At 42.3% G+C, this 23,010-nt stretch overlaps 1 protein-coding gene across 4 annotated transcripts in view; it reads left to right on the forward strand.

Moving 5' to 3' along the window:
- ACOT11 (acyl-CoA thioesterase 11) overlaps window positions 1–23,010 on the forward strand; it is a 128,819-nt gene that overhangs the window by 75,779 nt on the left and 30,030 nt on the right. For 2 of the 4 annotated variants that reach the window (XM_078392899.1, XM_078392902.1), the window contains exons 2-4: window positions 6,123–6,324; window positions 11,723–11,792; window positions 20,156–20,206. In XM_078392899.1, coding sequence (XP_078249025.1) covers window positions 6,123–6,324; window positions 11,723–11,792; window positions 20,156–20,206 — 323 coding nt within the window. Of the gene's footprint in view, window positions 1–5,958; window positions 6,325–11,722; window positions 11,793–20,155; window positions 20,207–23,010 lie in introns of those variants that run through there. The other 2 variants (XM_078392900.1, XM_078392901.1) reach the window with 2 other exon arrangements.

The following is a 23,010-nucleotide window of genomic DNA, read 5'->3' on the forward strand; positions in this document are numbered from 1 at the left end:
GTGCATGGGCAAAAAGATGAGGAAAGTTCAGGGATAAGTTCAAGATCAGTGACTGATATCTGGAGGATTCCTCCCTTTGGGTTACAATTATCTTTGTTTCAAAGAGAGATTTGAAGCTGCTTAGTCAAGGCAAGACTGGAAATTTAACATATAGGCAAGAATCCTGTTGGCCGGTGCCATTGCGCAAGAGCAAATGGGCAAGGGGAGTAAGCTATTTTCCAGGCTGTCTGTCACAAGCCCAATCATCCTTTAACTGCACATTTGGAGGTTTCATGCGACACCATTCTCACTTCTGATCCTCCACTTGTGCTTCTAGCACTGCTTTAGTCTTATTATTTTTTTCTTACTGCAGAAAAATCTATTGGAGATGAAAAGAGAATAGATAGCTAACACCTTTCAATTGCAAGTACTATAATGAGTTACCCTGTCTGGAAAAACTCCCTGCATGTGAGATTTGTACAGACTCAGGAACAAAACAGGGTATTTTATTTAAACAAGATACTGGATAAGATTTAAATTCTGAGCGTGCTAGAATATGTATTCTTATTAGTCTGGCAAAACTGTGCCAAAGGAACTAGTTGGGTAAAATTTGAAACATCTTACACTGCCATCCTATGTACACAGCCCTGGAATAAGTCTTGCTGAACTATACAGGGCTTGTTTCTGGGCCAGACATTTACAGAGAACTGCACTGTCAATATTTTTATGAATGTATAGATTGTTCCATGTAGAAAAAACATGCACTGCATTTACAGAAAGAAATGGTTGTTTAAAATAGATTTTTTTCCCTTTTAATGCACGTATAAAGGGGATAAGATTTGGCTCCATAAATGTCCTTTAAATTTGTGGATGGGAAAAAGGATTTTAGGGTAGTAACCTGATCTGTGCTGAATAGCAGATGAGTCATTCAGAATGATCATGTGCTCAAGTATCTGTTGAAGGTGCTCTGCACATAAAGCTTTGTTAAATATTTTTTTAGATCATGCCACAGTCACTGTTTAAAAAGAAATAACTTATCTTTTTGATCTCATGGGACCCTAAAGGCAGTTCAGCACCTCTACAAAAGCATACATGCTTTGTATTCATTTTATTAGAATTGTACAGGTATGGAGGAAAAGAAAACAGCAGTATTCTGCTGTTTCTTTTTCCTAAGGGCAGATTTTCAGTTTCTCCAGTGGAAAAGCTGAAATCATTGGGAAAATCTAGATAAATAATCTGATCTGTTCTTTCTTTCTTAGAGTAAAACATTTTCTAAGACAAGATTTTACTTGTTCAAAATGAATGCTGTAATATGAAGCATTATATACTACATAAATATGTGTGTGTTTTGTGCTGTCAAGTCAGAAATGACTTATCGTAACCCTAAGTATCTCATGGTAAGTGAGATAGTTAAGGAGTGGTTTTCCAGTTTTACTCTCCCAGTCAGCTTCCATGGCTGAGCAGGGATTTCAACCCTGTTCTCCAGAATCCTAGTCCATCACTCTATCCAATACACCATACAATACTGGGAATCCACTACATAATTAGGGAACAATAACTCTTGTGCATAATGTATACATGTGCAGTTCTCAAATCGAAGATGTGTTTCTTGCTGCCATCTTAATGAGGAGCGTGCCAGCGGTGTGGATTGTAATACTTAGGATGCAGCATTTTCTTTCATACAGAGCATTAATATAGAGCATTTTTACAGTTTTGTTTGTACAAAACCTAAAGCGTTCAGATTTTTGAAATCAATAAATATGCCAAATAGTACACTTCCATATGCTAATTAGAGAGTTAGTGTGATGTAGTAGGTAGAGTGATATAGTAAGACTCAAGATCTGAATTCAAATCTCTGCTCAGCCATGGAAACTCATGGCATGTGTGTGTGTGCCATTGTTAAAACCACTCCTTAAATATATCACCACATTAACCCTATTAGGATCATCACAAGGCAGATGTGACTTGAAGGCACATAAAAGCAGCAGCACATGCTACCTAAATTGTGAATGTACTAATTTATACAGCAAAAGCCATAAAATAAGTTTAGGTTGGATACAAAAATAAATAGTACATGTATTATAATGTTCTGCACTTCCCCAGTGGGAAGAAAAAAGATAAGAAAAAACCCTAAGATTCTGCCTTCACCCCAATGACTTTAAACTTTCTGGAACTGTTACATCTTAAATCTGTTGCATTTTAATACTAGCAATTGGCGTTCCTGCTAACTACTGTTTGAACCCTTAATATTTATGGCACGAAGTCAGATTTAAGCCAATTTGTTTCTACTCTTTGAGAAGGTTCTAGATCTAAGTTCTTCTATTCAGATCTCCAGCCCTCTAAAATCTTATTTTCCTGGTGTCAAAATTCAACCCAAATAGTACTTTTTTGAAAAGCCTCTCTGGAACAGGCTTTCCTACTTCTATATATAAAGCTTTGATCAAACTCGGGGAGGCAGTGGAAGATAGCAGGGCCTGGCGTGCTCTGGTCCATGGGGTCACGAAGAGATGGACACGACTAAACAAAAACAACATATACAAAGCAGAATTTGCTCCAGGAGCACTTATAGGATGGTCCATCTTGTGACTCTCCCTGTTCCCTGGAGTTAATGAAGGAGTAGAACAGGGAAGTGTGTCCTTAGAGCCTACCCTACAGTATGGACTCTAATTTGTTTGCTGATGGGGAGTCTGTACCCCTTTTTCAATGGGGAGGGTAAGACCTTTGAAAAGACTCCAGATGTTCGTTCTCCAAATGCCTTGGGGAGTAGGCCACATCGGGGAGTTACCTTAAGCCAGGATGACCCTGTTGTGTGTGTACGTGGCTTACAGATAGTCACTGAACTTCAGTTGCTGTTGAGCGCTTATCCCTCTCAGCAAATCCTAGCTTTTGTGTTTCAGCTAAGCAAATAATTGCTTGCTTCTCATGTCAAAGCTTATGTGAAAGGGGAATCTATTTTAACAACAGTGAAAAGGAATGCTTCATGTTTAGGAAGATAGTTGTACGTTTGCCATAGAGAAATTCCATGTCAGTTGTGAAGAGCACTGTTATGTTCTCCCCCCCCTTTTCTCTCCCCACCCCATAAAAAAAAACCCACAAAACATCCAGCATTTGAGGGGTTACTTATAACAATTTGCGATATGGATCTAGCATGGGCTTGTATGAAATTACAAAATAAAAGGGGCAGAGATGCCATGATGATACTATGGATCCTGAAATGATTATTTGCCCTTTTTAAAGATCTCTCTTTGGCCAGTCCAACCAACACGTCACAAACCCCTACTGAGGTCACTGTGTGAAATTAGGAGGGCCACTGACACATCACATAAAAGTAGACTGTACATCACCAAAAAGGAAGTCAAAGGGGGACACTTGATTTATATAAAGTTGCATTTGATAATGTATAGTTGAAAGTTAGAAATTATTTTTAAACATTTTCAGAAGAATTACCCTGATGAAGGCTGTGACCAACAGGCCTGTATACCTGCTGACTGCTGTCCAAACGCTCACTATGCCAAGGGAACACCAAGTTCTAGGTACCCTAATCTACAGACTTGGGCTGGACAGCCTTCCAAATAAAGAACACATTTTTAAAAAAGTATTGTCCTGCATACATCTCCTCAAATGGAGGACTGTGCTTCTTAAAAGAGGACATATGCCCACCCTATGTGCAATTTTTCCAGTTCTCTCTTTCTTTCTCTCTCTGAAACAGTATGGGCGTCTGTTCATCCAGACACACTCCTTTTTGCATGTTACTATATTGATAGCCTTCTGCTGACAATTGGCTCTTCAGCAGGCTTTTGATAACCATAATTTAGTCCCTGGATGCTGGGTTTTTTTTAGCCTGAGTAACTTTGCTTATAAAGCTTTTCCCGTTTTTAATCACTGGAAGTATTCTACTGCCTCCTGTGATACTTCAAAGAGTTTCCACAATATGTGTGTGTGTTGCACACGTGCGTGTGCATGCAGAAGTTTGTATGCTCAGGGCACAGAGTCCACTGATCTTCCTCCAAGGAATGCAGTCATTTTCAGGGATATCTAATTACGGAGGACTCGAGGCGGGCAGGTGATGCTCCCCTCAGACAACACTGTTTCTTGCTGTTTTGATTGGACTCTGGAATGCAGTTGCGCAAGCGACAGAGGTCTGGAGGATCACAGGGTGACCAGCCAGAGCTAAACAACATTCTGTCAGGTGCTCCCACAGGCTGTGCCATTTTTAAAACCTTTTATTTACTGAATGCTTTATTAGTAAAACCTTTTATTTACTGAATTTCAAAACCGTTAATTTACCGAATGCTTTCTGTGTATTGTGACACTGAACAACCTGCGTAGGCAAGTGCTTGCTGCCACCTCAGTAATTAGGCTGAAGAGTGGCAAAAGGCAGCGAAGAGCAGCAAAGCTGTCCACGCCCAGAAGATGCAAGAGGTCAGAACATGATTGCGGCCTGTAATGTCCGTCAACCTGTGTAGGACAGTGGATGTTACCTTATGTATGTTATTCTAGTGGGCTGTGGTTAGAGTGCGTTTTGAGTTCAACTCCCAGCTGAGCTGTGAAACTTGGTGGGTTGGTCGCTCTCAGCCGGATTTTATAGGATTGTTGTAAGGGGTGAGGTGGGGGGAGACCAGCTAGGAATGCCACCTAGATCTCATGAAAGGAAAATATGGGTTAAATGTAAATAATAAATAGAATGCCTACACACAGAGCAGCTCTGCCTGTGATAGGGCTCATATTTGTATTTTGCCTCAGTGTGTGGAAGTGATGGGGTTCAATGATTCTGTCTGTGACTCCTCTCCACACACAGAACATGTGAACTACAACAAGGATTGCATTGTTGTCACTGGAATGTATTGTCTTCAACAGCTAATCCATTTTTCCCAACTCATTAACACTGTCAGCCAATGGAAGGATGAATATTCCATTCTTGCCCATCCCTTTCAGCAGGGGTGGGCAATTAATTTTTATAGGGGGCCACATGAAAAATCTGAACTGTGTTCTGGGGCCGAACCAACTTTACTTAAAAATAAAAGATAAGCAACTGGTCAACTTTAGACAAAAAGCTATAAATGGTTTTGATGTTCAGCTTGTTCAGTGAGAGAAATCAAGTCTGTCTTGGGCTTGAACAAGTGCTTGAACACCCAACTGGAGCGACGACCAGCTGGCCGGACAGGAGTGGCTCGCGGACCATATGCGGCCCTCGGGCCGCACTTTGCTCAGGTCTGCCTTTCAGCAATCTTTGATCTGAGAAGGATTAATTGGTAGGATGTCACAAATAAAAGTTAAAGTGCATCCATAGTATATTAACTTGGGAAGAGTTTCTCATGGGTTGAGTATTTCTATAGTGTTTTGATGACTCCTCTAGAGTAAGGTCTGGTACATCATGCCCAAATACACAATCATCTTGTGTATAGGGTGCTATTTGAAAAACGGATCATAATCCCAAGCAATAGTGGAGAAGTAGGCATTAGTACAGAAAGGCAGCTGAAAGGCCGACCTAAAAAATCCCAGTGGAACCCAGACAGTTCAAATCAATATTTGCTTGTATTAAGATTACCTCAGAGGATAGTGCGGGGGGGGGAGGGGCTGAAAGTATTATTAAGCAGGCAAAATATTGTCGATGAAAGGGACAGAAGTGGTCAAGTCATTCCAATCTTGGCTGCATGCTGTAGGAATCTGTGCACCACAGCATCTGGCTCCTAACTTTACAGTTTCTATTCATTTTACCCCATGGCAAATTCAGTGGTGGGGGAAGGGCAAGGCTGGTAAACGTGGTACAGATGTGAGAAAGGTTTCTTGCATTATGTACGCGTGCAGATTTCATGTGGGGTGTGTGCTTACTTAGGTCACTTAACCTAGGATTTGTCCAGGGCTAAATCATGTTTGCTACTCTACCAAAACCAAGCAAAACTGGGTGGAGGAAAAGCAGCTACTGCATAACTTGGACGCGGAGGAGAAAACCATGCCATTCGGGGGGGGGGGGGGAGCAGCCGGCCACGGTCCGATGGGCAGGCTGGGGGCCCTGCTCCGCTCGACAGCAGTCGTTGCGCCCGCGGCAATCCATAGTGACCTCCTGCTGCTTTATTCTTCTCTCTCTCTCTCTCTCTCTTTCTCCCGCCGACCCGGATCTTCCCCCCGCGCCGCCATCGCAGAGCCCCGCGGCGGCTCCCGCGGGAAGAGCGCCCCGCTCGGCGCTGCCGAAGGAGGGCCGCCCGCCGCCCGCCATGGAAGGTTACCGGAACGCCACCGAGGTGCAGATGACTCAGCTCGTGCAGCCCGGGCATACCAACTACCGCGGCGAGCTCAGCGTTGGGCAGCTCCTGAAATGGATCGACACCGCAGCCTGCCTTTCTGGTAAGCCGCCGCCGCCGCTGCTGCTAGCAGCTCATCGCCTTGGGCAGACGGAGGGGCGGGCGCTCGTTCCTTGGCAACCTTCCCTCCGTTCCTGCTGGATCAAACGCGTGTGTGTGTGTGCGCGCGCGTGTGCTCGTGCGTGTGGCCTCCGCTTGCTCAGTGCCTGCTCTTAAGGTGGAGAGCCAAAGTTCCCGCGGCGCGGGGAAGGGAGAGGAGGAGGAGGAGGGGTGGGCAGGCGTCGAGTTTGAGAGGTCAGTATTGGGAGATTTCTGGACGCCACCCCCCCCACCCCCGGGGTCAGATCTCCCACCAGCTCGAGTCGGGTGCAAAGTATAAGCGGAGCCCGAAAAAACCCACAACGACCATTATAAGCGGAGCGTTAATACCCAGTGTAGCCTGGTGGGTACAAGTGACTGACTAGGACTCGGGGAAACCCGGATTTTCACCCACATCCTTCCTCTGCTCATTGGGCCTGATGGCCTGGAAACCAGGAAGGCAACCCCAGAAACGCCTCGTTCGCCTTTAGGGTCGCTATCAGTTGCTTCTGACTCGAGGGCTCAGAAGGACACAGCGTGCATAGCCAGGGTGGTGCCGAGCCCAACGTGCCCAGGACCCTTTCACACGGGCGAGCTTTGCCAGGTTCAGCAGCCTGATCGCGGGGTGGAAGGTGATGGAGCAGAGCCCCTTTGTTGTTATTACCAAAAATGCGGGCGTTGGAAACAGCAGCCGCCGCCCTGCAAAGTACCTTAGTAGGGAGATCTGGTGGTGTAGTAGTAAAAATTGGAAGGGTTTATGCTCATTAGGACAGTCCTCAGAGCCATCCTGCCACATAAAGGGGAGTTCAGACTTGCAGGTGACTAGATGAGTGGATATCAACAGTTAAGGAGTAAAGTTTTTGTTGAATATGCATTGTCATATTTGGTGTTTTTTAATTATCCTGCCTAATTAGTGACTGGACCACTACTCTGGGTGGTTAACAAATCAGGGCAGTATAATATAACCATATAAAAACCAGTAATAATAATCTAATCTAATAGAACACCACTCAAAAGAAATCAAATCTCTAAATATAAATCAACTAACACCAAGGAAAGAAAAAAAGTTTTATATATGAAAAGCCAAGGAAGGAAGGGGCCAAATGCACTTCTAATGGGGGAGAATTCCATAATGACATGACCAGAAGTCCCAGTTTTGAGTAGCCGGCCATAACATCCCAGTCTTAGGAGGTCCTGGAGGGGCAGGAGGACATTTTGAGGGGAGAGATGCTCTGACAGGTATCAAAGTCCTAAACTGTTAAGGGCTTTAGAGGTAGCCATTGCAGATGAACTAGGACAGGTGATAATAAATAGCCATCACTCTTATGTGCTCTTAATATATTGGCAGATATCCTGCCAGCATAGCAAAAATGACATTGCTGGCAGTGGCACATTGTTGCTAATTAAAGAGTCCCTTCTTTGATTTCATAAGGATACTACATACAGCTTGAAGTTAAAGCTGGGACTCTTAAATTATCGGCAGGGATGTCTTACTGTTCTACCAATGGAGCTAGCGATGCAACAGTATTTTGGCCTTGTCAATTAATTTAATTGGAAAACAAATCTCTTTTCCCTACACTGTGCATTTGTCTCATTTACTTTCCAAATTGGAAAGCCTCTAACACAAAAACGCTATTGTACAGCTGGAAAATGTGCAGAAGAGAGAGCAAGGAACATCTTTCCTTTGACAAATAGCACTGTACACAGCATTGCAACTGAATAGTAGATTGCAAATAAAGACATTTGTAGTATCAGTGTTGTCCTTTACTTTCTCAGGCTAGATTTGTCTTTTGTTTCATTCATTCCTGCTATACACTTAATTGTTATATTCACTGCATTATCTACTGTGGCAGGTTCTCAGTCTCCAGTTAGTCTACCCAGTCAAAGCCCATTGGTGTGTGTGTGTGTGTAGGAATACACACACACACAGAGAGAGAGAGATAGACACACACACACACAGACAGAGAGAGAAAGAGAGAGTCAGGAACCTATGTCCTAATTTGTGTGGTTTTCACTTCTCACCTACCCTTGCCTTTGGATCACCCTTACTTACATTGTCAGTGAACTGCATTTGCCTTTTTGGTGCCACTTTACCTTGTTTGGAGAAAGACCTCTGGTGTTCTTTCAGTTTGTTTGAGGTTTCAGCTAGAGATGGGAGTATTCATATACGAATATCCCCCCACAGGTGGAAATAACTATCCACTCACCATTCCGCTGCTGACACGAGCTCGGCGGAGCCTTCCTATCGTGCCATTGTCTGCAATGGATTGGCCACTCTGTGGCCTGGCAGAGAGGCTTGTCATCCCATCTCCTGCCAGGAGTGGCTAATCCATTACGGACAATGGCGCAATAGGAAGGCTCTGTTGAGTTTGCGTCAGTGGCAGAATGGTGAGTGGACAGTCCAGCCCCATGGGGTCGGATCCTTGTCATTTCCACCTGTGGGCGGGATATTCGTATATGAATACAAATACCTTTATCTCTAGTTTTGGCTTTCTCGATAATTTAGGTTGCTTCCCAATGACCCTTTCGTTGTGCATTCATCATGCCGCCTTGTTTCCAGAATGTTATTCCATGAGGCTGGGCAGCCAATATTGTCCTCCATTTGGAAACCCCGCCCCTTTTATTTTTCAAAATATTTTCCATTTTTATTTCTTACTACTGCCAACACCACCTCAGAATGGATGAATGGGTGGTTTTGGATTCTTTGAACTACTGTAGAAGCTGCCCATCTAAGCAGCTTATACTGTCTGCAACCTTAGTTAACCCCAGATGATGATGATGATGATGATGATGATGATGATGATGATGATGATGATGATGATGATTATTATTATTATTATTATTATTATTATTATTATTATTATTATTATTATTATTATTATTATTATTATTATTATTATTATTATTATTGTGGTCAAGTAGACCAGATAGGTGGGGTATAAATCAAATAAATAAATAAATAATTTTATGAACAAGATACAGACTTTTGATCACAAAGGGATCTGAGTTTGGGAGGCTTTGATGAGAAATTTTGTCAAAAATCTTTGATACACATTTTTTTTTAAAAAAAGTCCTGCCAATTTATCATCAGCAAAGTGTTTTTAAAGAGGGTTAAACATTTGAGTTTTAGTGATGCTTAGTTGTGTGTGAACAAAACTGAATATAACATCCTACATGTAATTGGCTGGTTCTTCTTTGGGTCACAGTGTTAGTGTTCCATTGGACCAAGATTCTTCCTGTTACCTAGTTAAACAAACTTTTCGAAAAGATAAATTATATATTGTATTAGAAGTGCAACTGTTGAGATTTTAAAGAACTCTAAAGTCTGTGCCTATAGTTATATGTGTCTATATAAACTATCTGTCTTGATTTGATGTAGCTCACAGATACTCTTTTCAAAACAGTGGTTCAGATGTGTGTGCCACTGGCTAATTTTCAGATATTTTCAACCAACTTCTCTTGAATCACTTTGTACTTTAGTTATATCATTCCTTTTCAAAAGTCCAACCATCTCCCTTTTTGAGCTTTTCTCTAAATATATGTCAGTAGTATTATATGCCTTTAGCAATTTGCTGTTCACATTCTTTCTTTGCTTGCCCTAACAAAGTTTGTTTGACTTGCTGTTGTTTTCATTTTTGTTTCTCTTATTTAGACACAGTGTTTACTTTGGAAGAAAACTGCCTTACCTGTTATGTCCTCCTTTTTTCCTGTTGGCAGTGTGGGCAAAATATTGTACAACATTTCCTGGCATTTTGAATCAGGGATACAGAAGCACAATAAACCACATTCATAAAACCAGTGGTTTTTTTGAAGAATTGAATCTGGAATCTCTCTTTAATTCAATAGTTTTATGCTTACAGTTGTCAAGTACTTCTTGAACTTCTCTAAGCAGCACCTATGCACTGTTCCTGCTTAATTACTCAAAAGGGTGTTCATTGATTGTTTCAACTAATTTGATTAATTGAGCAAATGTAGCTTTTGCTACATTGATGCTTTTGAACTGTGGTGCTGGAGGAGGCTCTTGAGAGTCCCCTGGACTGTATGGAGAACAAACCTATCCATCTTGAAGGAAATCAACCCTGAGTGTTCACTGGAAGGACAGATACTGAAGCTGAGGCTCCAATACTTTGGTCATCTCATGAGAAGAGAAGACTCCCTGGAAAAGCCCCTGATGTTGGGAAAGTGTGAGGGCAAGAGGAGAAGGGGACGACAGAGGATGAGATGGTTGGATGGTGTCATCGAAGCGACCAACATAAATTTGGCCCAGCTCCAGGAGGCAGTAGAAGACAGAAGGGCCTGGCATGCTCTGATCCATGGGGTCACGAAGAGTCGGACATGACTAAATGACTAAACAACAACAAGCTAAAAGTACAAAAATCCAGAAACCATGTAGTCACCATTGCCCATTAAATTGGGGAACAAGTATTTTTCTCTTATCTAAATCCTATGTACACATTATTCACATATGTAGGATAAGTGTTGTGAGGGGGGTAGTATGAGTGCACATTTAGTTCATTCTCAACATTGTGCCACTCCTCCCAACTCATTGTTGTCGTATTTAGCAGACTTCCTGAAGTGGGAAAGCTCCTTTAGATGTGAAAGATCTTCTTAGCTCCCTAGCTAAAATTAACATTGCAATTAAAATTGTTTAATGTTTAATCAACCAAACCTTTTGGCTTCCAATGTTTAATCAACAAAACCTTTTGGTTCCCAATGTTTAATCAACCAAACCTTTCGTTTACTTAAACTGTCAATTAAAGTGATTGCAGTTTTCAGCCCTTGTTGTAATCAGTACTTGATCTAAAAAACTGATGCAAAGGGAAAGTATTGATAAAGGCTTATCCTTTCACGGGGATCATATATTATTTTATGATCCTCTTTATGTTACTGCTACTGAAGTAAAAAGATGATTTCTTAATTAATAAAATGAGAGCTAGCAAGCTAACAAAAATAAAATAGGTAGGTAATCACCACATTGGAAGAGACGTAATCTTTGAATAAAGGAAAATAATTCGAATATCAAAAAGCTAGTCTTGACTCTTCAGGAATCAGGTTTGTAAAGGGTTGAAAAAATGTTTCAAATTCCTGTGTGCCAAAGGAAGGCTTTTCATGCAACTGGATGATCATGTGTCTGGGAATTTTTTTTCCAATCCTGCATATGAGGTAATCTTGATACGACTTGACAGTAGGCCTATCTGTTGGACTCTGTAGTTTTTATGCATACTCCTGTGGTGCTGATTTTTATCCTGCAATGAAGGTTTCTTATTTCCATTTTAAGCCTGTGACCGTAATTACTACAAACAGAAAGAACCCTGTTTGGTGCAATGATGTACGTAGCTAATGTGGTTTGTTTGCCTTTTCAGCCGAGAGGCACGCTGGCTGCCCCTGCGTCACAGCTTCGGTGGATGATATCTATTTTGAGCACACAATTAGGTAACTGCTTCCCTTCTTTGGCATTTGCAGTTTTAACTGGATTTTAAGCTAAATCTTTTCCCCCCTCCTCTCATATGCTTTCAGCAAATTGAGACAGTATAGAAACTTGTGCCATGTTAACTAGGATGTTTGGGTCTGGATAAGCTTCCCCAGTTCTCAGCCAGTGCAAACAGTGAAAAACATTGGAGACAACTCATGGGCTGATCTGGGTTTCAGCAATAATTGTATTTCTCCTATGATAATGTCACAGAATGTGACAGCTGGGGTTGCCTTTTGCTTGTGTTTTTTAACAAAGAAGGCTGAGCAAAAGGATTAAGGTCTAAAGGGCTTCACCAGCACACCCACACCCGCAGAGTTGCCTTAGCAATTTGTGGCAGGCAGATACAGGACGTAATAGGTTTTGGAACAGGTTGTGTATGTTGCATGTTGGCCCTACATACTGTGGAAAGCATTCTTCCTAGAGTAGTAGTTAGTTCCCATTGTCACAACTTTTAGGAATGCTATGAAGATGCGTCTTTTCAGTTTGGCCCTTTAAACAGTTCAGTTTTGACCGATTATTGATTTTAATGATTTTACTGCATACATTTTCTGATGGTGAGGGTTTGCAACATCTGTTAGCACTGGTTTTTAATAAAAAAGCAGGAGAAAATGTTATAATAAATATATGCCATAAATAATGCTGCTTGGGAACATTTGTTAAATGCCGCATTCAAGAATGAGCACTGACCACTCTGCCCATCTGGTAGTGAGGCAGGATGGTTTTGATTCACAGGATTATGGCTTCTCAATGGTCTTGAGTCTTGGTGACTCTCCAGTTTGAAACAAGCTGGTATCTAAATATGCAACTCTTGTATTTTATCAAGTGAGAGACCAGTGCATGTCTCACTGCAAGAATAAATTTCACCCTCCGTTAAGCAGTCTTATTTTAGCATATATGAGGGCAATTTGTACCAGGTCAGATTATTTGCCTATCTATCCCAAGATTATATGCACATTGACTAACTGCTCAGCCCTGCTGTATATTTATTTATTTATTTCAAACGTGTATGTGTGCACAAGAATATATTAGTGTTTATATACTACTGTGGGGACGTAACAACAATTAAAAGCAATAAAATAAAATTTAATTGCAAAACTTAGTAAAAAGCGAGGGCCTACCTGAATAGGAAGATTTGCCCCAAATGGCAGAATTTAATCTAAAAGGATGACAGGTTAGCCTCTCAGAGTGAGGAACTGGAAGTTTAGTGTGACTATGGAGAAGGACCTACCTGAGATCCTTTGAGCTGGAGATATTATGGATTGAATCTGGGACCTTCTACATGTGAAAGATGTGCTTTGCCACTAAGCTATAATTCCTTTGTCTTTGTAGCTCTTTTTAGGGCATCTGCCCGTCCAGATGTTCTTGGACTGCAGCCCCCAGGATCGTTCACCATTAGCTGTCCTGGCTAGGCTTGATTAGAGCCCTCCCCATCTAAAAGACCAAAAGTTCCCCATCCTCGTTTAGAGGGAAAGTATGTGTTCAGGAGAGACTTCCTTCTTTAGAATCTGTGTTATATTTAGGCAAACCGTAGGTCTATTCAACTCAGTAGTGCGATCTTTATCAGGGTTTCAGATATGGATTTCTCCCAGCCCCAGAGATGCTAAAGAATTAGCTTGGGATCTTCTAGTTTGGAGCAGGTGCTCTTTCACTAGGGCACATATTTTTTTCCAAACAATTTACATTTAAGCATGCTGCTTTTTTTTGGGCAAATGTGGAGAAGAGAAAGACACCACATGGCACCTCTCCATATGGTCAGAAGTCATGTCACAAGTCAATCTGGACATTAGAGGCACCAGCCGGTCTCATATTTTCCATACAGAGAGCTCTGTAATGGGAGTACTAGACCTCTGGGCTATGTAATGGTCTTAATTCTTGTTTTGAATTGTGGTGCAATTTGTTGTTCATTTAGATGATCTGAACTATAGACGTTTGTTAAATAACTATGAGGTTTGGAAGGTTCAAGTTACATAGTAGGTTTCACTTCTACAGCTAATGATAATAATAACATGTTGTCAAGTCAGTTCTAACTTTCAGTGATCTTTTTAAGGGTTTTCTAGGTATAGAATATTAAGAAGTGGTTTCTTCTGGGTTAGGTCTGGGACTGTGCAGCTGCCCAAGGCTACACAGGCTGACTCTTCTCCCAGGAGGCACAGTAGGGAATTGAACTCCCAACCTTTGGCTCTGCTGCCGGATGCCTGATTCATTGAATTGTTAAGTCACGCTAGAGAAGATGCAGGATTTTCAGCTCACAGCTGACGCATGTACTGTATTCTCTTAAAATGTAATTGTGCAGAATTTTTATTAATCTTAGCATTTCTGGGTGTTTTATATGCATTTAATAAGTTACTTGTGGCATGGAATAATTACAGCAAATGTAAGGCCTGTAATTCCTTTCTTGTTTTAAACGCTTACAATCTACCTTTCTAACTAGTGACTATAATGGACTGGGAAGCGTATATGGGATCATCAATGGATCGTACTAACTCACTGAATGACCCTTCCCTAAATGGATGATGGTTATGGATGAAATGCTATTTCTGTTGCTGCTACAGTTATTGTACAAAGGTTGAATTCCTTCTTCACTTCAAAGAACAGATCCTAGCGCTCATGAACTGGGAGCAAATTTATTTAACTTGTGATTCATTTTCTTTTTTTTAAACTACTATAATGGTATAAGAATGTGTGGATAATGACTAATATAATTTGTTACTAGCATGATCAATGGTAACAATAATATGTGGTGGTTAGAATGCCACCATGCTCTTAGCACCCTTGAGATACTAAGGCCCATGGGGAGGTGTTTTTTTTTAAAAAAGGAGAAGTGACCAGCAATCACTTTGGTTTTTGAAAAATCCCCCCATGGGTCATGGGGGGGCTGTAATATGAAAAAAAAAATCCCTCAGAGAGATATTTTAATCAATTTTGTCAAATTTGGGGGTTATTGGGGGCCGTAGGAAGTTTTGGGTGCTGAAGGCCAAACTGGGAGGGGAGGGTGATATGGTCTATAAGTCAATATTTGCCCGCCCTTGCATTAAAATTAGTCTCTAGATATTTCCTAGGGCTAAAGTTCTGAGCAAAGTAGTGGAGACTCCTAAAAAAATACAAACCAGTGCAGGATCATGACTATAAAAGGTCCAAACCATACAAATCCGGCTGGAGAGTTTTAAAGTGACATGTGCTTATAGAGACAAAAAAGCTGGTGGAGTGGGACTAGCTAGCAAGGGTGGAATAAAAAAAATCGCCAACAACTTAAGTGAATTTTGTGCTCATTCATTTAGACTTGGAAAGCCAAGCTTTCGGGCCCCATTCTGGGTGGTACTGGACTAATCGAAGTCAGGCCATGTAGCTGTCAGAGATTCTGTCATAAATATGACTAACTTTGACAGGAAAGTGCAAAAGAGAGTAGGATGTGTGCACAGAAGAATAAACAGCAAGCTGTATTAGACTTGGAGTGGTGCTCTTGAAAGAGAACCAGAGTGCTAGCTTACATCAGCTTTGGTGTCCTTGTAGAAGTGAGGTGTATAAGCTGTTCTCACACCTGCCGTCTGTACACTTCACCACTTTGGGTTCTTTCTTCAAAAACAACAATAAGCGTATGCATTTCTTTTTTCAAGAGTATGTCTAAAACTAGGTGTGTGATGGCCATATTGATATGATGCTGAGTCCACCTGTTCCGTGTTTTCCTTCTGCCTGGTCAAGAGTGGCTAGAAGTGTTACATGTATCTGAGGTCAGTAAGATGATGCCTATTCAGCAGCAAGTTTTTGTGCTCTCTAAATTTTAGGGATCTTGAATCGAAGCCTCGATTATCCCACCCTAGTTACGGCTCTGTGGATAACTCAAGATTGATTGGAGCAAGCTTGTTCTCTTTTGCTTCAGAAATAAGACCTTATCTGTTAGTTTCAAATTACAAGAAAGATACAGTAGTTCTAACTAAACTTTACTAGTATCTTAGAACTGCAGAGCTGGAAGGGACACTATGGATCATCAAAGCCCAGTCCTGTCAAAGAGGCACAGTGGGAAATTCAGGAGGAACTTTCTATGATAAGAGGTTTCTGACAGTGGAGCAGATAACCTTTGAAGGTAGTGGATCCCCTTTTTGGGTGTTTAAAAACACAAGTTGGATGGATGATTGCTGGGGATGCTTTAGCTGCAAATTCCTACACTAGCAAGAGACTTGAATATCCTCAGTGTACCTTTTAACTATGCAGTTCTGTAGTCCTGTCCAGTCATTCTGAAAGTGTGTGCCTTCCATATGTGATGAGGGGAACATCCTACTACTACTTTTTTCACTTATGTGAAAGCAACAGTCTGAAGATGCTATTGCATGTACACACACAGCTTTCCACATGAAGCCCAAGTTTTTGTGTGTGTTCTATTTCACATCAGGCACATACTTGGATACAGTGGCCTTCACGCTTCATATTGTCACTTTCATATGATTAAAGCAACAGCAGAGGGCTGGGGGCTGGCATGCTCACCTCATGTGCGGAGGACACATGCATGTAGAGTGACTGAAAAGAGCTTCTGATTCTTTGAAGCACAAGTCAATTGTGTTGTTTCTTCTGCAGCTTCATTAAAATGCTTGTTGTCGTTTAGTCGTGTCCGACTAGTCGTGACCCCCATGGACCTGAGCACACCAGGCCCTCCTGTCTTCCACTGCCTCCCGGAGTTGGGTCAAATTCAACACTGTCCAACCATCTCATCCTCTGTCGTCCCCTTCTCCTCTTGCCCTCACACTTTCCCAACATCACTGTCTTTTCCAGGGAGTCTTCTCATGAGATGGCCAAAGTATTGGAGCCTCAGCTTCAGGATCTGTCCTTCCAGTGAGCACTCAGGGTTGATTTCCTTCAGAATGGATAGGTTTGTTCTCCTTGCAGTCCAGGGGACTCTCAAGAGTCTCCTCCAACACCACAATTCAAAAGCATCAATTCTTCGGCCGTCAGCTTTCTTTATGGTTCAGTTCTCACTTCCATACGTCACTACAAGAAAAAAAAAGTTACTTACCTGTAACTCTGGTTCTTCGAGTGGTCCTCTGTGAATTCATACTAATGGGTTAATCTGCGCTAGAGCAGCTTCAGAAACTTTCACAGCTTTAAGCACTTAGTGCTGGGACCTCCCCTACACCAGCTATATAACTCCGCCCCCGGCACTAGTGCCTCAGTTCTGAGGAACTGACCGCCCCTGCCCAGCATGCCATGGCACACGTGATGGACAGCGGGGAAGAGGGTGGGAATTCACAGAGGACCACTCGAAGAACCAGAGTTACCGGTAAGTAACTTCTTTTTCTCCTTCGTGGCCTCTGTGAACACACCCTAATAGGTGACTGGCAAGCTGACTAACCAGGAGGAGGGATGTCACAAAAGTGCAGAAGCCAGGACAGCTCGACCTACCACAGCCTCAGGCTTCGGCCGGACATCCAGGCAGTAGAGAGAGATGAGGATAGGCGAAGTGGTGCATGTCGCAGTGCAGCAGACATCCACAATGTCCACTCCGCGGAGAAAGGCTGTTGAGGATGCCATAGCTCTAGTAGAGTGAGCTCTCACTGACTTTGGAAGACGAGTCTCTGCCAAATCATAGGGAAGACAGATGGTCTTGACAAACTATCTAGAGATGGTTTGAGAGGAAGCCGGTGTGCCGAAGAAGGAGCCAGCAAAGGTGGCAAAGAGATGCTGTGAGGCACGAAAAGTGGTTGTACTATGCATATAATGCGACAGAGCATGCTTCACATCTAGAGCATGCGGAGCTGTCTCAAGCAGTGAAGATGGCTTGGGGAAAAAGACAGGAAGGAGAGCTGGCTGGTTCAGATGGAAGGCAGAAAATATCTTAGGCAAGAAGGTAAGGCCTGGCCATAAGGTTACTTTACAGAAAAGAGGACCCACTCTTAGTGTAGCCATTCCTCCAGTCCTAAGGTTATTGCCAGGAGAAAAGCAGCAAGCGAAGCAATGCTGACGCCAAAGGCTTGAAGAGAGGCCTCATAAGGTGCCAAAGTATTGATTGGAGAGACCACTGAGATGTTAGTGGTCTATAGGCAGGGCACATATTCTCCAGGCCTCGGAGAAACAGCTTGCAGGTAGAATGGGCCAGTCCCAGGCAAAACAGGTGAAGGAGAAACTGAAGGAATGTGTCCAGAGACATATTGGCCTAGTAGGCAAATGTTGTCTTGATGCAAAGTGACAGAATGCCTACCCAATAGGAGTAGGTCAAGGTGGTAGAAAGTTTGCAAGCATGATTGAGCATGTCTGTTACAGTTGGGGAAGACTCCACACAGACAGGTAGGGGGACTCGAGGTCCGGAAGAAATAGCCAATCCTTGTTCCGAGAAAGCAGATGAGGGACCAGGTACAGCATGATGTATTCCACAGCTCAGGGGAGTAGGATCAAACACCATGGCAAGTGAGGTGACCAAGCATGACGTTTGCACACTCATAGTGGACACAAACAGCAGTTCTTTGAAGAAGGGGGAAAGTTGGAAACCTGTAAAGGAGGCCCCGTGAACAATTTGTCAAGAAGGTGTTCCCTAGGGAGCTGCGGCCAATGCCAGTTCAGGAGCTGAACATGGCACACTTCTTGTTTAATCAGGATGCAAAATGTCTATGTCTGGAGTCCCCCATCAATGACAAAGGCAATGAAAGATGGCATTATCGAGAGCCTGCTCGTGACAGCAGAACCGTAGTCCACAGAATCATTTCTGCTTGCGAAATGTACAGCCACTGGACAAATGTGGCAAGCATAACACCATTCTGAAAGGTTGCTGGTGAGAACAAGAAGGTGTAACGAATGAGCGCCGCCCTGCTTGTGTATATAATAAACTGCCGTGGTATTGTCTGATGCGATCTGGACCACCCGACCCCAGAGTAGGGGCTCAGAAGCCCAAAAGGCCTTGGTGTTTGCCAGGAGCTCCAGCACAATGACATGAAGGCCGGCTACCAGCGGCCAAGGGCAACGTGGTAGTGCAGATAAGCCCACCCACTCGGCGGGCTGGCATCCACCAGTGAGTGAACCAATCAGGTCAAGAGACCAAAAGGGTCTCCCTATGCATAGGTTGGGAGGGATCCCCACCAGTCCAGTTATGCAGCAAGTTCTGGAGTCACCTGGAGCAATGTGGTCGCAAGATATCTGAAAAAGTTAGAGAAACCAGGCATGAAGGGACCGCATCCTCAGTTGACCATGTTGTCCTACGGCTGTGGTAGATGCCATCAGCTCCAGGAGTTGTTGAACCTGTAGAAAAAAGGAGCTGAAGAAAAAAGGAGCATAAGAAAAGCAATTTCACAGACTTGTTGTTAGGGAAGAAAAACCCTGCTTCAAGAAAGCATCCCAAGCCTCATTAATATAATCTATACACTTTGTAGGTTGCAAAGTCGAATTCTCTATGTTGACCTACAGTCCTAATGCTGACAAAGCGAAGGTCAAAGAAAGGAAAAGAATTGTTTTTACTTGCGAAGTTCCAAATGAAGCTGCTGTGTCGGGGGTGGAGTTATATAGCACTAAGCGCTTAAAGCTGTGAAAGTTTCTGAGGATGCTCTGCTCAAGCACAGATTAACCCATTAGTATGTATTCACAAAGGCCACGAAGGAGAACCATAGCTTCTACTGTGCGGACTTGTTGGCAAGGTGATGTCTCTACTTTTTAAGATGCTGTCGAGGTTTGTCATCGCTTTCCTCCAAAGAAGCAGGTGTCTTTTAATTTCGTGGCTGGTGTCACCATCTGCAGTGATCATGGAGCCCAAGAAGGTAAAATCTGTCACTGCCTCCATATATTCCCCTTCTATTTACCAGGAGGTGATGGGACCAGTGGCCATGATTTTAGATTTTTTTTAATGTTGAGCTTCAGACCATTTTTTGCACTCTCCTCTTCCACCCTCATTAAGAGGTTCTTTAATTCCTCCTCACTTTCTGCCGTCAGAGTGGTATCATCTGCATATCTGAGGTTGTTGATATTTCTTCCGGCAATTATAATTCCGGTTTGGGATTCCTCCATTCCGGCCTTTCGCATGATGTATTCTGGATATAAGTTAAATAAAAAGGGGGGCAATGTTGCGGGGGGGCACATTATGGCTAGGAAGTCTCAGCGATAGGTAGCCTTCTGCTGAAGTACGGGAGCATTCAGAGCAGGTCTTCTGATGGCAAGTTCAGGGCTCAGGTAAGGATGCAGTTCCTCGGATAGCTTTGATGTGAAGTATGTGAAGATCTTATGATATAACAACTCCTGCTGATCCTGCAAGAACTGTTTTATGCAGATATACTGTATCTTTCTGTTATGATGGGTTATTTTTTAATCAATACTTCCCATTTTGCTCTCCCCTCCCCCCGTCCCTTTATATTAGACACCTGCATATGGAATCTCCTGGGTACTCATGTGGGAGGAACAAAGTCTGGTATGAGCGTTTGCAGTAGAAATGTTTGAACCATTAGACTAGCTTGCTGATCTCCTAACCCACTGATGTCCTGAGATACTACAGTTAATTAACCTGACTGACAGTGTTCAAAATGTATCTACTAGCTTGGGTTTTTTTTTCTGTGTATCTAGTCAGTTCTCTTTAAAGCTTAAAAAATTCGCATTCTGCAGCAGGCAGATGTTCGTTCAGTTCTAAATTCTAGACTCTAAAGCAAATGGAAACTCTTCAGGGGGCTGCATATGTGACGGCAAAGTGCTGTGAAAAATTGAAGGATTTCTTTGTCCATCTGTTGTCCTGGCTTTTGGAAACAGGCAGTTGCCAAATGAAGGGCTCATTTCATAAGGAATGATTTAATTTTCTTCCTGTTTATTTAAAACCGAATGGAAAGAAAGTAAATTGCATTTTCTAGGGTCAGAGTTGAAAGGGGTCTTTAGGCATGCTTATGCATCCCCCACCCCAAAATAATTCTTTAATTCTGTGTTCTAAACCCAAATTGGGAATGTTAAAAGTTAGGGGAGTATAGTTTTTGGATTTTGCGAGGTGCCAGAGTGAAGAGTGGTTTTCAAAAGTGCAGAAATATGAACTGTTTTGTGTTAGCCACATTCAGTTACACAGAAGAGGAAAGTGGGAGTTTAAATGCTTTGTCTGATCAGGTCACCCAGAAAATGTCACTTTACATGACTCAAGTGGAGTGCACACGGTGGAGTTTCTGGCTGCTGTCATGCAAATGCATTCCCAAATGTCAGCTGACAGAAATGTAACCTAGTACTTCAATGTCATACTGTGTACAGATATATTAGCAGTGCTGTGGTCATGCATAGAGAATCTAGAAATAGCTTTCCCTGACTGTGCAATTAGTACCAATGATGTAAACTATGCATTTTAAATACAGATATACTTGTTCTAGGTTTTGGTAGGTAAAGGGCCCTAAAGTATTCCTTCAAGGCTATCCATACAGCTTTAACACAGCATTAAAGAAGTCTGGATAGACGCGAAGGTCCCACAATAATTCCTTGACTGATGTGCCTACTACATTTTAAGTGCTTTCCAGGCAATCAACCCAACCTTGTCTCCAGAAGTCAGCAATTATCAGGCTTGTGACCTCCATTGTTGCCACCAGATCTCATTCAGAGAGACGAAGTGAGTTGCAGGCAGCTTGTATTGAATCAGTTATGATAAGAATTACCGTACCCTGTTTCCACCATGGCCAGTTGCATAATGTAGCCACCCTTATAGTGGGGGAAGTATAGTGATTGAAATCTTCTGTGCATTTTCTGGGGAGTAAACCATGTTGAGAATAATAAGACTTACTTTTGAGTAAGCATACGTAGGGTTGTGCTGCAGGAAGACCTGTTAGGGAGAATTATCTTGTGTTAGAAGGGTGACATTTCTTGGTAATAAGAAGGCAGTTGTCTGTATAATCTGCATACCGTAAATGCTTTGAGGATCAATACACACCCATGGCATCTAGTGAGAGCTATAACAATGCTTGTTCTTTGTTGATCTGGTAACCTGTCAATTGTCTGAATAGCTTTGTTGTTGCCATTTATGTAGGACTTGGAAATGTAACTTCTGTGGACTATAGCTCCTACAATTGCTGTGTTGGCTACAGGGATTCTGGGAATTGTGGTCCAGAAAAACAACTTTCCCACTTATTCTTGCATCTTTCAAGTTTGGTTTCTTGGCTGTTGTTTCTAGCTGTGAGTTCCACCAGACTACTGACAATTCTCATGTAAAAGGAGGTTGATCCAAGAATCTCTCTCGGGGTTTTTTTTTTTTAACATGCTTTGAAGCAAACTGATTTGGAGTAAGATGTAGTAAATTGTTCATTATTAAAATAATACGTGCCTCTGAAATGGGACAAAGTCTTTAATAACCTGACAGAGAGAGACTTATTTGGGCCTTCATCCTATTTGTGTACCTTTTTGCATGTCAGGTTCCTTGGTTGTAAAATGTGAAGCTTGTCTGCATATAATTCCTGCAGTTTTAGTCAATTAAAGAAAAATGAATATGTTTAAAGGGAATGGGTTAGCAGATGAATATTTGCTTGATATTTCTTTCCATTGCCACTGTATACTCCTCGGTACATTTGTACCTTTTGGGTGTTTAAGGCCAGTATGGAGGTAGTTGGGGTACAAAGCCAGGAATGGACAGTGGTATATAGGTGATAGATTTTAGACAATGATGTCTGTACTCCACTAAATTCCAGTTTCTACTAATCGCCAGTGAATTATGTGTGATTCCTAGTATTATTAATTTGATTTATACCCTGTCTTTAAATCTAACAGTACAATGGTCAAAATCTTGTCACATAGTAAATGGTAGTAAAGCTGGCCTGTTTAATCAAAGGGGATTTGATGAGTCAACTCCTACGTAGGATCCATTGATTCAAATGGGCTTACTCTAACCATGACCTATTTTAGCACAATAAGTTGCTGTTAGGGGAGGCACAGACTATATGTTACAGATAGGATATAGTAACATATTCCTTACAAACTGAAATCATGTCAGTGTTCTGGTTATGTGATTCTTAGACTTTCATGTCTGTATAGTTATATTTGCAAAGATTCCTATGACTAATCACAAACCAAAGCACGTTAATTTAAAACTACAGTAGATGTGAAAAGCTTTTCTTGTGACAATCACATATCTTTCAGCACTCAAAGAACCCCCTTCTAGCGAAGCACCCTCTGTAATGATCAATTTGGCTCTGACTTTCATGGCACGGTGAGGACTATAACCACGGTCTCCCAAGTTTTATTACAGCAGTCCAGCCATAATAC

This window comes from Pogona vitticeps, chromosome 4, assembly GCF_051106095.1.
Source record: "Pogona vitticeps strain Pit_001003342236 chromosome 4, PviZW2.1, whole genome shotgun sequence".
Lineage (NCBI taxonomy): Eukaryota > Metazoa > Chordata > Lepidosauria > Squamata > Agamidae > Pogona > Pogona vitticeps.